We start from the raw sequence: 13,267 nt of genomic DNA, 5'->3' as shown, positions 1-13,267 counted from the left end.
AGACTCGATACAGGAACTTGTCAGGAGTTCAAAGTACAACCTGAGACACCTCACAGGTCAGGCAGACCTTACTGTGGTATAAAACAAAAGATCTCCACATTTAAACCTAACCCACATTCAAATTTAATTATAGTAAAAGTCAGAGACAAGAAAATGAACCATTTTAAGAAAAATTCTCAGGGAGGAAAATTAAATATCTGCAAGTCTTAAAACTACACAAGGGGATTTCAGCCCTTGTACCCTTCAGAGCTAAGTAATGAGTACCAAGTGATTCTTATCAATACTTGAAGTATGGCTGAAAATGCCACTCTCCACCAGCATTAGCCTGTTTAAGACCTTTAACTCCATTAACTCCGGTCTCTCACTCAAATACTTCCTTTACCCAGGCCTGTATCTTTCGTAGTATCAAAATTAAAATTTTAACACTGTATCCCGGGTCTCTTGACAACCCGGTACGGCCAAAAAGTGGGGCAGGTACGTGGGAGCCGAGGAGTTGAGCAGCGCACAAAAGAGTACACTCACTTCAGCTCTGATTAAGCGGGGCAGTCACAAAAACAGAGGTCAACATCAGAAAATATTTTGTGAGTCATGAGGAGAGATTACTCACCATGCACTATTCAACTTACTCATCACAGTGTGGCACGGCCAGCACGGCTCACCACGGCTTCATTAGGGCAGCGTGGCCTTTCCTTTGAGGGGCGGAAGGCGGGGGAAGGAGCCGCACTTTCAGTTTTGTGTGGAAGCCAGTGGGAGGCTGGAGCTGCAGCACCGCCGCCGCTCTCTCTCCTCCCACGGCCCTAATTAGACTCGGAGGGAAATACATGTTTCACATCAGCCTCCCCGGCTCTTTTAGCATCCCAACAAGCGCTGGGTTGTCAGCCGGGCTATTATCCGGACTCAGCAGTCTGGAGAGACCCCACTTTTCCTATTATACACGAAATAAGCAGCGACCCAGCAATAAAGAGACACTGTATTAATCCAGGCGTTCATTAACAGGAGAGACCAGCCTTCAACGCAGCAACACTGACGCCGCTAATTTAAGATGTAGTAAGGGAATAAAAATAGCCAAGTTACTCAAGGCAGGGTTACGTCACACCACGGAGCCCGGGCACGCAGCAGGTTCACACTACACAGCCTCGGATGTTGGGAAAGATGATTCCCTGCCCCTGCTGCTGCACTCACCAAAAATAACCAGCCGGGACCGTGAGCTTCCCGTTCCCTTTTCCTACAACTCTCCTCGGAAAACACATCTCATAGAGTACAACAGGAAGCGACCAGAACGCTGCTAAATAAAACTCATTGAAGCGTGATGTGGTTTTTTCCCTCCTCTCAGCTATCCCACCTTGCTTCCTCGGAACCACGAGCGGTGAAACTAAGAAATGTTCTGCTTACGTCAAAGCGAGCCGAGCTCTGCCGGCACTCGGGGCCGCGCCAGCGCGGGGAAAGCGCGGCTGCAGTTCAGCAGAGCACGATGTCAGCAGGCCAAGCGCTGCACGGACACAGCGTTTGTTTGCAGAGCCCCAGGGTTCAGCCGGAGCCGCGGCCAGCGCCGGGGCTGTGTGTGCGTGTGAGCCAGCACGCCCTGGCAGTGCGCTCCCCGAGCTGCGGGCGCGATGCTGCTCGGCTCCGGGTGAAACATCCATCCGCCCGGGAATTGCTCTGCAAGAGCCGGCAATGCCAAGCGGACATTAAACTGCCATCCAGTTTAATGGCAGGATGTTTGGGGTTTGTGGTGTTTCTCAGTACATGGGGGGAATAACACCCCCTCCCCACCAGCACCACCACCACCATCCGCTGCATTTCTGATTAACTGAGAAGAAATTATATTTATTCTGCCATGCTCAAAAACAGCTGCTCAAGTTTTCCCCAAATCAATTAAATCCTTATTTCCCATGCTGCAAAACACACGTTTCACCCTTAAAATAAAGGGTTGGGGGTTCGGTTTTTAAGCCTGTAGGAATCTCTGTGAACAGACATAAAACCATCTCTCCCTCCCAGAACAATCCCTATCCCGCGTAATCTTTAACCTCCGCTTCACACAACCCGCTCGGGGAGGCTGGGGGGACACGAGTTAATATTTGGCGAGGAAAACCGAACCCGGTCATCGCTTGTAGTTTCAGTTTCTGACATTTGAGCGGAGCGCGCGCCCGCCAACACTGACAGAGCTGCCCAAACAGGAAAAGCTGCGTTTAACCAGTGTGTGCTGGGAGACACGCCGGGAACGGCACGCCAGCCTGCATGGAGGATGTTTTGGAAAGGCACGGCTACAGCAGCAAGCCCCGAAAGGCAGGCGGCAGATAGGAGCAGGCAGCCGTCTCCCCCTGCCACGAGCGATATATTCCTAATCACTCACACGCAAGCGATTGCCAAAAGCGAGCAACAACATCAGCAGTATCAGCTGCCCCAGCCTGTGCGTCCCAGCGTGTTCTCGCCGGGAAACGGCTCACGTACAACAGCACAGCCTGGAACGCAGGGATAATCAACAGTGCCTGCGCCAAGTAAACATATAGAGAGACGTTCTGCCTCTGCAAACTGTGCTCCGAAGGGCTACGCGCAGTAGGGAGAGAAATTGTTGATCAAGGGTGGATAGGAAGCCTACACACATCCAAAAATACCCTCCCCGGAGCCTTTCGCCTCTCGTGGGATTGTCACTAATTTGAACATGGACATTGTTATCAAGGTCACACATCACTCGTCCGGGCTCGGGGGAAAGTCAGGCAAGTTAAGGAAAAACGCCGCTCGGTAGCTAAGCAAGGACAAGTGACATTTTATTTGGAAGCACGAGGACTGCGGCTGGCTCGGATTCTGCTCGGGATAAATAAAAGGGGAGCTCCAAGGGCACGGCTGGAGGGGAACTGGCGGCAGCCCCAGACACCAGCGCTGCCTCCAGACCCACAGCCGCCGCTGGCCGCTGTTTATTCCCACTCTGCGGCTGCTCCTGGGGGTCCCCACGACCACCGGAGCCCATCCATAATTTAAGCGCTATTCCCCCATGCAGAATCCCTGGATTCCACCCCGCTCGCAGCAGGCACCGGTTATTAACCAGTTACACGAGCCCAGCGCGAGGAAAACACGAAAACTTTTCATTAACCAGTCCTCCTCCTCCCCGCCCTTCGGTTTAGTCAACCAATTATAAAATGAAATTGGGGATTTGACTTCCAGGCGAGCAGCGGCGGCACCCGGGGCCGGGGCTCCGGGGGGGTTCCCGCACGGGGGGCGATCACCCCGCTGGATCCCGGCTGGGGCCGGCGCTGAGGGATCCCCGGCGGCTGCCAGGGCCGGGGCAGGGCCGGGGGCGCTGACAGGGTGCGGGGCAGGTGCGGGGCCGGGCCATACTCACGTAGACGGGCAGCGGCCAGGGGTAGACGGCGGGCTCGGCTCCCACGGGCGACTTCAGCCGCAGCTCCAGCCTCTCGCCCATGTCGGCAGCCGGAGGACGAGGCGGCGGCGGCCCCGCACCATGCTAGAGGGGCCGGCCGGGGCGGGGTGCGGCGGCCGGGCCGGGCCGGGGGCGTGGGCGCGGTGCGGCGGGCGGGGGGCGGCGGGAGCGGCGGGGAGGGGCGGCCGGTGCCGGGGGGGCGGCGGGTCCCGTCCCTCCCTCTATTGTCGTTGGCGGCTCGCGGGGCTCTCGGGCGCCGCCGCCATCTTGGGCCGGCGTGAGGCGAAGCACAATGAGGCGCCGGGGCCGGGCCGGGCCGGGCCCGAGCGACGCGACAGACGCGGGGAGGGGGCGGGCGGGGAGAGGGGCGGGCGCGGCCCCGCGGTCCCTCCCCCCTTCCCTTCCCTTCCCTTCGCTCCCTCCCTCCCCCCTGTCCTCAGCTGCCCCCGCACCGCGCGCGCTCCCGCGGGCCCCTCGCGCGCGCGCACCCGCAGGCCCCTCCTCCCCCCCTCTCCGCGCGCGGGATGCGGGCGGGGGTCGCGCGCGGAGCGGGGGGCGAGCGGCGCGCGCGGGAACGGGGACACCCGGACAGGGCGGTGTGACACGGGGGTGGCACCCGGCACGCGAGAGCAGGACGGGCTGCGGTGTGACACGCGTGTGACAGGGCCAGGGTGGCACATGGCACACAGGAGCGGGACAGGCTGCGGTGTGACACGCGTGTGACAGGGCCAGGGTGGCACATGGCACAACAAGAGCAGGTCAGGCTGCAGTGTGACACGCGTGTGACAGGGCCAGGGTGGCACATGGCACACAGGAGCGGGACAGGCTGCGGTGTGACACGCGTGTGACAGGGCCAGGGTGGCACCTAGCACATGAGAGTAGGACGGGCTGTCGTGTGACACGTGTGTGACACAGCGGTGGCACCCAGCACGCACGAGCAGAACGGGCTGTAGTGTGACATGTGTGTGACAGGGCCAGGGTGGCACAGGGGAGCAGGAGGTGCTGTGGTGTGACACATGTGACATGGCAAGGGTGGCACATGGGAGCAGAACAGATCATGACATGACATGTGACAAGGCCACGGTTGGCACATGGGCACAGGAGTGGGATGGGCCACGATATCACATGTGTGATGGGGAGAGGGTGAGACATGAGAGCAGGACAGGCTGTGGTGTGACATGGGTGACACAGTGAGGGTGACACACAGCACATGGGAGCAGAATGCGTTGCACTGTGACACACATGACAAGGCCAAGGGTGGCACATGGGAGTAACACAGGCCATATTGTCACACGTATGACAGGGCAAGGGTGGCACATGGCACACAGGAGCAGGATGGGCCACACTGTCACACATCAGACAGGGTGAGGTGGCCATGGCACTCAGGGTCTGTGTGAGGATGGAGCACCCATGTGACAGCACAAGGCTGGCACCCTCCATGTGACAGCGTGGGGCTGGCACAAGGCGCTCAGGGCAGTGCCAGGCTGGAACCCTGCCATGACACAGCAAGGGTGGCGTATGGCACCCAGTGGCGCCACATGTGGGGCAAGGCCAAGGTGGGAGCTCTATGTGACAGCACCAGGCTGGCATGGGACATTCATGTGGCCCTGCAGGGCTGGGTCACTTGTGTGGTGGTGCAGGGCTGGCACACATGTGATGGCACAAGGCTGTCACACATGTGATGGCACAGGGCTGGCACATGTGTGAGACCAGGCTGCACTCCTGGGTCACTGGACCAAGCCCCCAGGCCCATGTGGCTCCTGGTGCAAAGTCTGCACACAAGTGACGTGTGAGCTTCACCTGGCACCACAGGTCACAGTCACGGGGGGTGTGTCACACGGGGGGCACAAGGACGTGTCCCCAGGCACACGGCTGTGTGTGCCAGGCTGTGCAAGGGGCTCTACAGAGCTCCAGGGAGGAGCTTCACTGGCATGGGGGAGCAGAGCTGAGCCCTGTGTGCAGCAGTGTCCAGCGGGAACAGCGGGACAGGGGGACACGGGGATGGAGGGACACGGGGACAGGCTCCATCAGCCACAGACACCGAGCACTGCTTGCCGAGAGCAGCATCGGGAACTACAGCTTTACAACAGGGTGTAATCTGGGAGTAGGGCTGAGTGCACCCCAGCCGGGAAGTGTCCTGGGTGGGGGCTGGGAGCGGTGGCACCATCCTGCATCTCTATAGTGGCCCGTGATGGCCTCAGTGACAGCATTTTGCATGTCTATAGGTGCCCGCAGGGCAAGGTGACACCGTTTGCATGTCTATAGGTGCCCAGCTGGGCGATAAAATGAGGCCAGAGCTTCTTCCTTCACAGTCTTTCAGGTGATAATTTCTCTGTTCTGGGGACATGCACATGCCCTGGGGTGCAGGGACATCTGGGGGCCCTGCCACCATGTCCTGGAACCTGAGGGTATCTGTGTGCCTGCCCTGGGTTCTGGGGACACTGGGGCCCTGGCACCCTGCCCTGCACGCCGAGGGAAGAGCACCCAGCACCACCACAGCACCCACAACCTCCCTGTCACATCTGCTCACACCGCACTGCAGGAGGGGGCCAGGGGACAGTGACACCGTGCCGGGTGCCATGCTCCATCTGAGGGCTGGAAGAGCAGCTGGGAGCCAGTGTCTGCTGGGGATGAGCACCCCTGCAGGACAGCAGCATCCTGAGGAGGTGCCCATAGCCCAGCTGGGCATGGGTGAGCCCAGGCCAGGTCCAGCAGAGCCAGATGGCACCTGGAAGGAAAACCCCATTCAACTGGTGCTGGAAGTGGTGCTGGGAACTGCTGCCCTGCAGTGCCAGTGTGGGCTGGGAACTTCTTCCCGTGCAGTTCCTCACTTTCTCAGCCAAATACAAGTAAACATGGCTTGGGGCAGGATGCTTTTGCCATCTGGCTCTCCTGGCTGTTGTCCCCAGTTTATTAATCCCATCATTCTTTTATCCTGCTGGAGAGGATGTGGCTCAGCCATGCTGGGGAGCTTGGGGGCCATGGAGCTCAGCTTTGGTGCCCCTGTTGGTGCCATCACATCTACTCTGCTCCTGCTCTGGGATGTGGCTCCAGGGCCAGGCAAAGCCTCCTGCATTCAGTGAACCTCTGCAAATCCTTTGGGATTGAGATGTGGCATGGAGACATCCAGTGTTTGGGCTGGAAACTGGGGTTGGGGTCACTGCCTAGGGCCCTGTGCTCCACAGGAAGACGGGGAATGCACTGTGCCTGAAATGCATCCAGAGCTGGAGAGTGCCAGAGCAGGACATTCCCTGCAGAGGGATTTTGTACATTATTTAACACCTGGATTTCCTGACAGGTCTCTGCTTTCAGCACAGACAGGAGCTGTTTATTGGGGGCAGCTGCACAGCTCTGTGATGGGGGATGGAATGTGCCCCTGCTCCTGTGGCCATGGCTGCTCCCTAACCCAGAAACTATTCCATGGCCGACTCCAAGCTCATCCACTCCCCTCTTTATATCCTTTTTCTCCCCCTTAAATGTCCATACGTGCAGAAAGCTCCATAGCTAGGAACACTTTTCTAAGGAAAACACTAAAATCATCAAGTCAGCAGTGCTTAAACTGCTCTGACTGCCTCTTAAATAATCAATTCATTTTTAATTAGCTTACCACAAAAATTCCATTAAATTTAAATAAATAGACATGGCAGGAGTTCTCCAAGGCACAGCGGGCTCCATTTAAAGAATTCTCTTTGAGTTCGTTAGGTTGGTCTTTAATCAGTTTGTCGTCCAAGTCCTTGTGTGGCCCAAGCAGGCTCCTGGGCTGCTAATAAAGAGTAATGGAAGCTTCCAGGATTTCCCAGATGAATCCCAACCATCTGGCCACCATGCAAGGGTTCAGTGCTGGAACTGATGTCTCCTGGCAGGCAGTGGGGCGTGGGTCATTTCTGAAGCACCTGCCTGAATCAGGAGATCTTTTCATTGATTTCTCTGAGTTTCACATCTGGAAGAAGAGAAGGAAGCAAGGAAGAGCAATGCCCTGTTTTCTGCTGCTTCAGTGAGCTGAATTGGCCCCTGAGACATGGGAGCCACTCAGTCCCCTTAGACGGCTCTGGATTTTTGCTTTTTTGGATGTCTTGGGGGGACTTCTGACCACATCACGTAGCATGTGACAGGACACAGGGAATGGCTGCTACTGCCAGAGGGCAGGGCTGGATGGGATATTGGGCAGGAATTGTTCCCTGGGAGGGTGGGGAGCCCTGGCACAGGGTGCCCAGAGCAGCTGTGGCTGCCCCTGGATCCCTGGCAGTGTCCCAGGCCAGGCTGGACATTGGGGCTGGAGCAGCCTGGGACAGTGGGAGGTGTCCCTGCCAGGGCAGGGGTGGCACTGGGTGAGCTTTAAGGGTGCTCCCAACCCAAAGCACTCCCTGATTCTCTGCCCACTCACCTTGTGCTCTCCTGCAGCTCCTCTCTGTGCTGCACCAGGACATGCTGGGTCCTGCCAGGGGCCAATGGTTTTCCACGGACACCAAGCAGTGACCTGCAGCATTGGCCTTTCCAGAAAATCAAGAATCCACGTACAAATTGGCAGCAGTTGGATTTTTCTGGTGTGGAGGTTTCTGGGGGGAGTTCCTATCACATGCCCAGATGTGCTGGTCCTGCTGCATGCCCCAGCTGCAGCTCCTGGCTCCATTCTGGCACAATTCAGAGCTGAACTTTTTTTGCCACCACCAGATTTACCAGTTTGGATAGAGAGGAATGGGGAAGCTCTGCACAGCTCCATACACACACCTCCACTCCTGTAGCACTGGAAAAGAGATATTTCCCTGGCAAGAGTGTACAGTGGGCAGCTGGTGCCCACAGGCAGCTGGCACAGCCCCTCCTGCCCTGCTGCACCCACATCCCACCTCTGTTCCCACACAGCCCCAGCCAGGGATCCCCTGGAATGGGGTCCCACCTGTGCAGGCGTGGGGGGACACAGGGAGGGCATTAATGCCCCAAGGGCACTTTGCACAAGCAGTGCTCTGGCACTCTGTGCACAAACCACGTGCAAAGGCATCTCTAGAGCTCATGCCACACCGGGATTACTGCCCTTGGGCTGTGGGGTCGGCTTCTATTGTGATCATGAGTCTATTGACCCTCGGGCAGGGCTAGTGCTTGGCAAAGGAGCTCGAGGAGCACATCAGCTCCTCTGATGTGCAACCTGCCTTCCAGCAAAGCTCCTCTTCAGCATTGACCCAATTTAGCTGACAATAACAAGCTGGATCACGAGGCAGGTTAATGCAGGCAAGTCTGTTCCCATCAGATTAAATATCCCAGTCGGAGCCCCCGCAGTGGCAGGGCAGGATGCTGGTGGTCCATAGCCCCAGGGATGGAGTCAGCTCCCTGCTCCAACACCCTGCTCTGATGGCCGTGCACAGCTTTTCTTTCCCTCATGCACAACGCCCCACGTGCAATTTTCCAAGCCCCACTTTAATTTCTTGGGGTCGATCCTGCATGGCACCAGGGAGTTTGCTTCCACATGGTGGAGCAACATCTGTCTTTTCCATCTGTCCTGCCAACTCTCCTGGCCAAATCTCTCCAGGGATGCTCTGGCTGCAGTTGCCACAACAACAAATTGATGCAACAGTTTCCTCTGCACTGAGACTCCTGTTGATACTGAGGACCTGGGGTGGGTGAGGCATCAAAGCTGGTGCCAGTGGAGGTCCTGGCAGGTTAAAGCCATTTGTGGTTGTCAGTATTTCTCTTTTGGTCCTGGAACTGGTCTCAACTGGTTTCAAACTGGGTTTGGGAGCTTTGTCTCTCTAGGGAGACATGGCTGTCATGCTGGAGCCTTCCTCACACAGTGATGGGAGCACTGTACATGAGGAGCCAGAGCTCCAAATTCAGCAAGGAACGAGATGGACAAATCCAGGGACACCGTGTGCCTGTGCCAGGCACAGCCTATGGCAGAGGAGTCACCTGCTGAACCCAGGGAGGCTGCCAGGAATGTTTTCACTAGAACACAGTGGCTTCCTCCCACCCAGCCCTTGGGGGTTGCCTCAGTTCTGCTTTGCCAGGGGAAAACAAACTCAATTTGGTCCTTTAGGCTGGGCTGGAGCTTGAGCTGTTCAATGGTGCAGCCCTGGCTGTGTCTAACCCCACACTGCTAGAGAGCTTCTGGAGAGCCTCTGGTGCTGCCCACGGAGCCTCTGCCCTGCCCTGGCCCCTGCCAGAGGGGACAGAGAGGCCAAACCAGTTCCTATGGGTGGGCTGGGGTGTCCCCACTGCTGCCTCCCACCTCTCTCGCCCTTTTTTGCCCCCTTGTTTTGGGGCAGCCAGGGCTGGGGACATCCTGGCTCCATTTCACAGGCATAGGGAGCGCAGTACTCAGCTTTTCCCTGGCTCTTCCCTCCACCTTGCATGGCCGGCCCGCTCAAAAGTGGCATCCGATTCCAAGCATTTTCTTAGATGTGGAATTTGTGAGCACGAGGCGGGTGTTTAACCCTCAGGCTCCAACCCTGCTCCTCCCCTATTCCAGCAGGGGATGTGGGGGGACAAAGGCTCTGGCTGGGTGGGGGCCAGGGGACCGTGCCAGACCCGAGTCACCCGCCTGGGACCCGCAGCGCCCGAAGGCACCCGCGGCACACGGAGCCTCCTGAATGGGTCCCTTGTCCCCGCAGCGCCGGCTGGCCACGTGTCCCGCCCCGTGCCTGGCCCGCGGGGACACCGGCTGCCCCCGCGCCCCACCCCGCAGCTCACCCGGCACCCACACCCTAATGCGGGGGTGGGGCCAAATTTGGGTCACCCATATCCAAATGTGAGCACCCATCACCTCCACCCAAATGTCACCCATCGCTCCCAGCCAGACAGCACCGACGCAGCACCCCAGCCGCACACAGGGAATCGGGAACCCACCGCCCCCATCCAGCCACAGCTCACCCATCACCCAAAAATGGGGCATCAATCGCTCACCCCCCCCTCAAAGGCGGGGAGCTCCCTGCCACCGATACAGGTCCCCAGGCGTGTCCTCCGCCCCGGCAGGTCCCCACGCGTGTCCCCACCCCGGCAGGTCCCGCCGTGTCCCCCCGGTTCTCCCGGGCCGCCGGCGCCACCTCGCGGGGACAGGAGGAGCGGGGTCTGTGCAGGGACACCGCGACAACGGCACCCAGGACAGGGCACCCCAATAGGGACATCCCAAAACGGGCACCCCGGTAAGGACATTCCAACACAGGCACCCCAATATGAGCACGTCAATCTGGACACTGGGGCATGGGGCAACTCAGCATGATGCACCTCAAAACTGGCGGCCCAAAATGGGCATCCTGTCACAGACACCCTGAAATATGGGAGTGCCCCAATATGGGGTCAATATTGTCACCAGAAGGCAGGACACCCTGGCACAGCCACACCATCCTGAACATCAAGGACAACCCAACATGGGACACCCCAAAAAAGGCATTCTGACACAGGTATCCCAGCAAAGATACTCCAACACAGGTACTCCAATATGGGCACCCGGGCATGGGGCACCTCAGTGTAAGCACCCCAAAATGGGCACCCCAAAATGGGTACCCCAGTACTGTCACCTGGGGACAGGGCACCCTGGCACAGTCACCCCAACCTGAGTGTCCCATAAAGGACACCCCAACACGGGACACCCCAAAAAGGGCATCCTGGCACGGGATTCCTGGCGAGGACACTCCAACACAGGTACCCCATATGGGCACCCAGGCATGGGGCACCCCAGAACGAGCACTCCAAAGTGGACATCCTGTCATGGCATGACATGGGAACCCTGGCTGGACCCTTGGAGGCTGAACAGCCCCAATTTCATGTTTCTTTCATTCAGATCAATTTACACAAAAATCATAATTAATGTAACCAAGCACAACCTCTTTAAACCTTGCTGAAATGTGAAACCCACGGAGTGCTCTGAGTGCCAGGAATGGGTGGAAAGTTCTTGGAAGCACTGCCATGGGGAAAAACCAAAAAAGCAGCTCAGACCCAGCTCCATCAGGGATGTGATGGCCGGGATTGTGTTTTCCCACTGACACTGGGACTCAGCAGCTCATTACAGAGCTCTCCCAAGGCACAGCATTCCTTAGGGATGTTCACTGTCAGCAGGGCTGGAGATGCAGCTGGAGGGGGAAAATTCCTTCCCTGGGAATGTTGCCTGCGTAAGTGCAACAGGGAAAACAGGAGGTGGCGTAATTTATTAAAAAAATAATAACAATCTGAGCTGCAAAGGCCAAGAAAGGCAAAAGCTGGGAATTTTAACATTTAGGTATCACCAATGGCAGCAATTAGGTTTAAAGCAATGCTCTTAATTAAAGGTGATCATAAGAGGATTCCAAACCCTTCAGCATTCCCTTCAGCAGGAAGAAGAGTGAAAAAGTCAATAATGTCCCAAATTCCATTTTTAAGGCTGAATTAAGTCAGGCTGCCTCAGAAGGAGAAATCCTTGGAAATTTAGTCAGGAGGGATCAAGTCTTGGGTCTAAATCCATCTGCAGGAGATGTTCCCCACATCTCGGGGTGCTGTGCCTCCCAGCCTGGGCTTCCCTGCCTGGCCCTGGCCTGGGGGTGTGAGGGTGTGACAATGTGATGGTGTGACAAAGTGACACTGTGACAGTGGCTGAGCTCCACTGCAAACTGGGTTAAAACAAGGGATTTTCACAAGGTTTTTGGGGATCCCCTCAGAGAGTAGCTCAGTGAGAGCCAGGGGGACAGTGGAGGGGGCAGTGACAGCACAGGTGAGCACAGCCAGCCCTTCCCAGGCACAGCCTCATCCTGGTAGCTGGATATTCTCCATACCATGAGAACTCCAGCAAACACAACTCTTCCCTTTGATTTTTTCCCTCAAAAAGGGAAACCTCCTGTATAGGGGCTGATCTGTGCAGATGTTTCTGAATAAAACTATCACAACCCTGGGCTCCTCTCTCTGCCCTGGGGCCAACACAAACAGGCTGCAAAGCCCAGGCTGAAGGCAGAGAGCAAAGGGAAAAACACTGGGAGCAAGAGAAATCCTTTTCCTTCCCCTCTTTGTGCAGTGGCTCGGGATCCCAGGTGGATCTTGGCAAGGTCATGTCTCCTTTTTGTTTACAAGCTGCTTTCTGTTTATTTCTCTCCTTTCCCCATTCTGGAATGGTGAAGATGGGGTGGGAAAGCAGCTCCTGTGCATTTTGTTTTCCCCCTCCTGCTCCCTGTCACCATTCACCTTCAGTGGGGACATGTCACCAAAGGGTAGGGGCTTGTCCAGGCGTGCTGGGTACATGAGTAGAGGACAAGCTGTGGTCACAGGGACACTGAGCCATTGCCCACTCTGTGCCCACACGTGTGGGGACACCCACAAGACTCCATGTCCGCCGGGCCATCACCCATCATGTCACCTGTCACAGCTCCCACACCACACTGGTGACCTGGGGAAGTGGGTGATGGTGTTTAGTGAGTGCTCAGGTGTGGCAGCCTGTGGAGCTGCATCCCCAATAAAGACAAAATTTGGGTCTATCGGCTGTGCAGCCACTGCTGACACCCACAGGCAGAGGGAAGAAGTGAAGCTCTGCCAGCCCTACCCCATGGAGAGACCTGCAGCCCCACGAAGGGATCCACAGCCCCGTGGGGTGATCCCCATCCCTATGGAAGGACCCTTGACCCCACGGAAGATCTACATCCCTATGGAGAGATCCTCATCCCCATGGAGGGACCCTTGATCCCACGGGGGGACTCAGCCCCAGAAAAGATCTGCAGACCCATGGAGGTGTCTCCATCCCTATGGAGGGACCCCTGACCCCACGGGAGGACTCTCAGCCCCAGCAGCGACCTGAAGACCCATGGAGGTGTCTCCATCCCTAGGGAGGGTTCTTCAGCCCCATGGAGTGACCTCTGGCCCCATGCAGGAACTCTCAGCCTCAGAAAGGACCCACAGGCCCATGAAATGATCCCCATCCCCATGGAAGGATCCCTCAGCCTC

The 13,267-nt window shown here is 57.3% G+C and overlaps 1 protein-coding gene across 11 annotated transcripts in view; it reads right to left on the bottom strand.

Moving 5' to 3' along the window:
* Positions 1 to 3,703, bottom strand: part of DOT1L (DOT1 like histone lysine methyltransferase) — a 72,219-nt gene extending 68,516 nt beyond the window's left edge. For 4 of the 11 annotated variants that reach the window (XM_056512843.1, XM_056512834.1, XM_056512836.1 and 1 more), the window contains exon 1: positions 3,341 to 3,703. In XM_056512843.1, the coding sequence (XP_056368818.1) occupies positions 3,341 to 3,421 (81 nt within the window). In that variant the 5' untranslated portion in view covers positions 3,422 to 3,703. Of the gene's footprint in view, positions 1 to 607; positions 712 to 3,340 lie in introns of those variants that run through there. The other 7 variants (XM_056512841.1, XM_056512837.1, XM_056512840.1 and 4 more) reach the window with 3 other exon arrangements.
* Positions 3,704 to 13,267: the final 9,564 nt, after the last annotated feature.

The sequence above is a fragment of the Oenanthe melanoleuca genome, chromosome 28 (assembly GCF_029582105.1).
Source record: "Oenanthe melanoleuca isolate GR-GAL-2019-014 chromosome 28, OMel1.0, whole genome shotgun sequence".
Lineage (NCBI taxonomy): Eukaryota > Metazoa > Chordata > Aves > Passeriformes > Muscicapidae > Oenanthe > Oenanthe melanoleuca.
The sequence above is the reverse complement of the archived record's forward strand: the minus strand, read 5'-3'. Positions and strand labels throughout refer to the sequence as shown.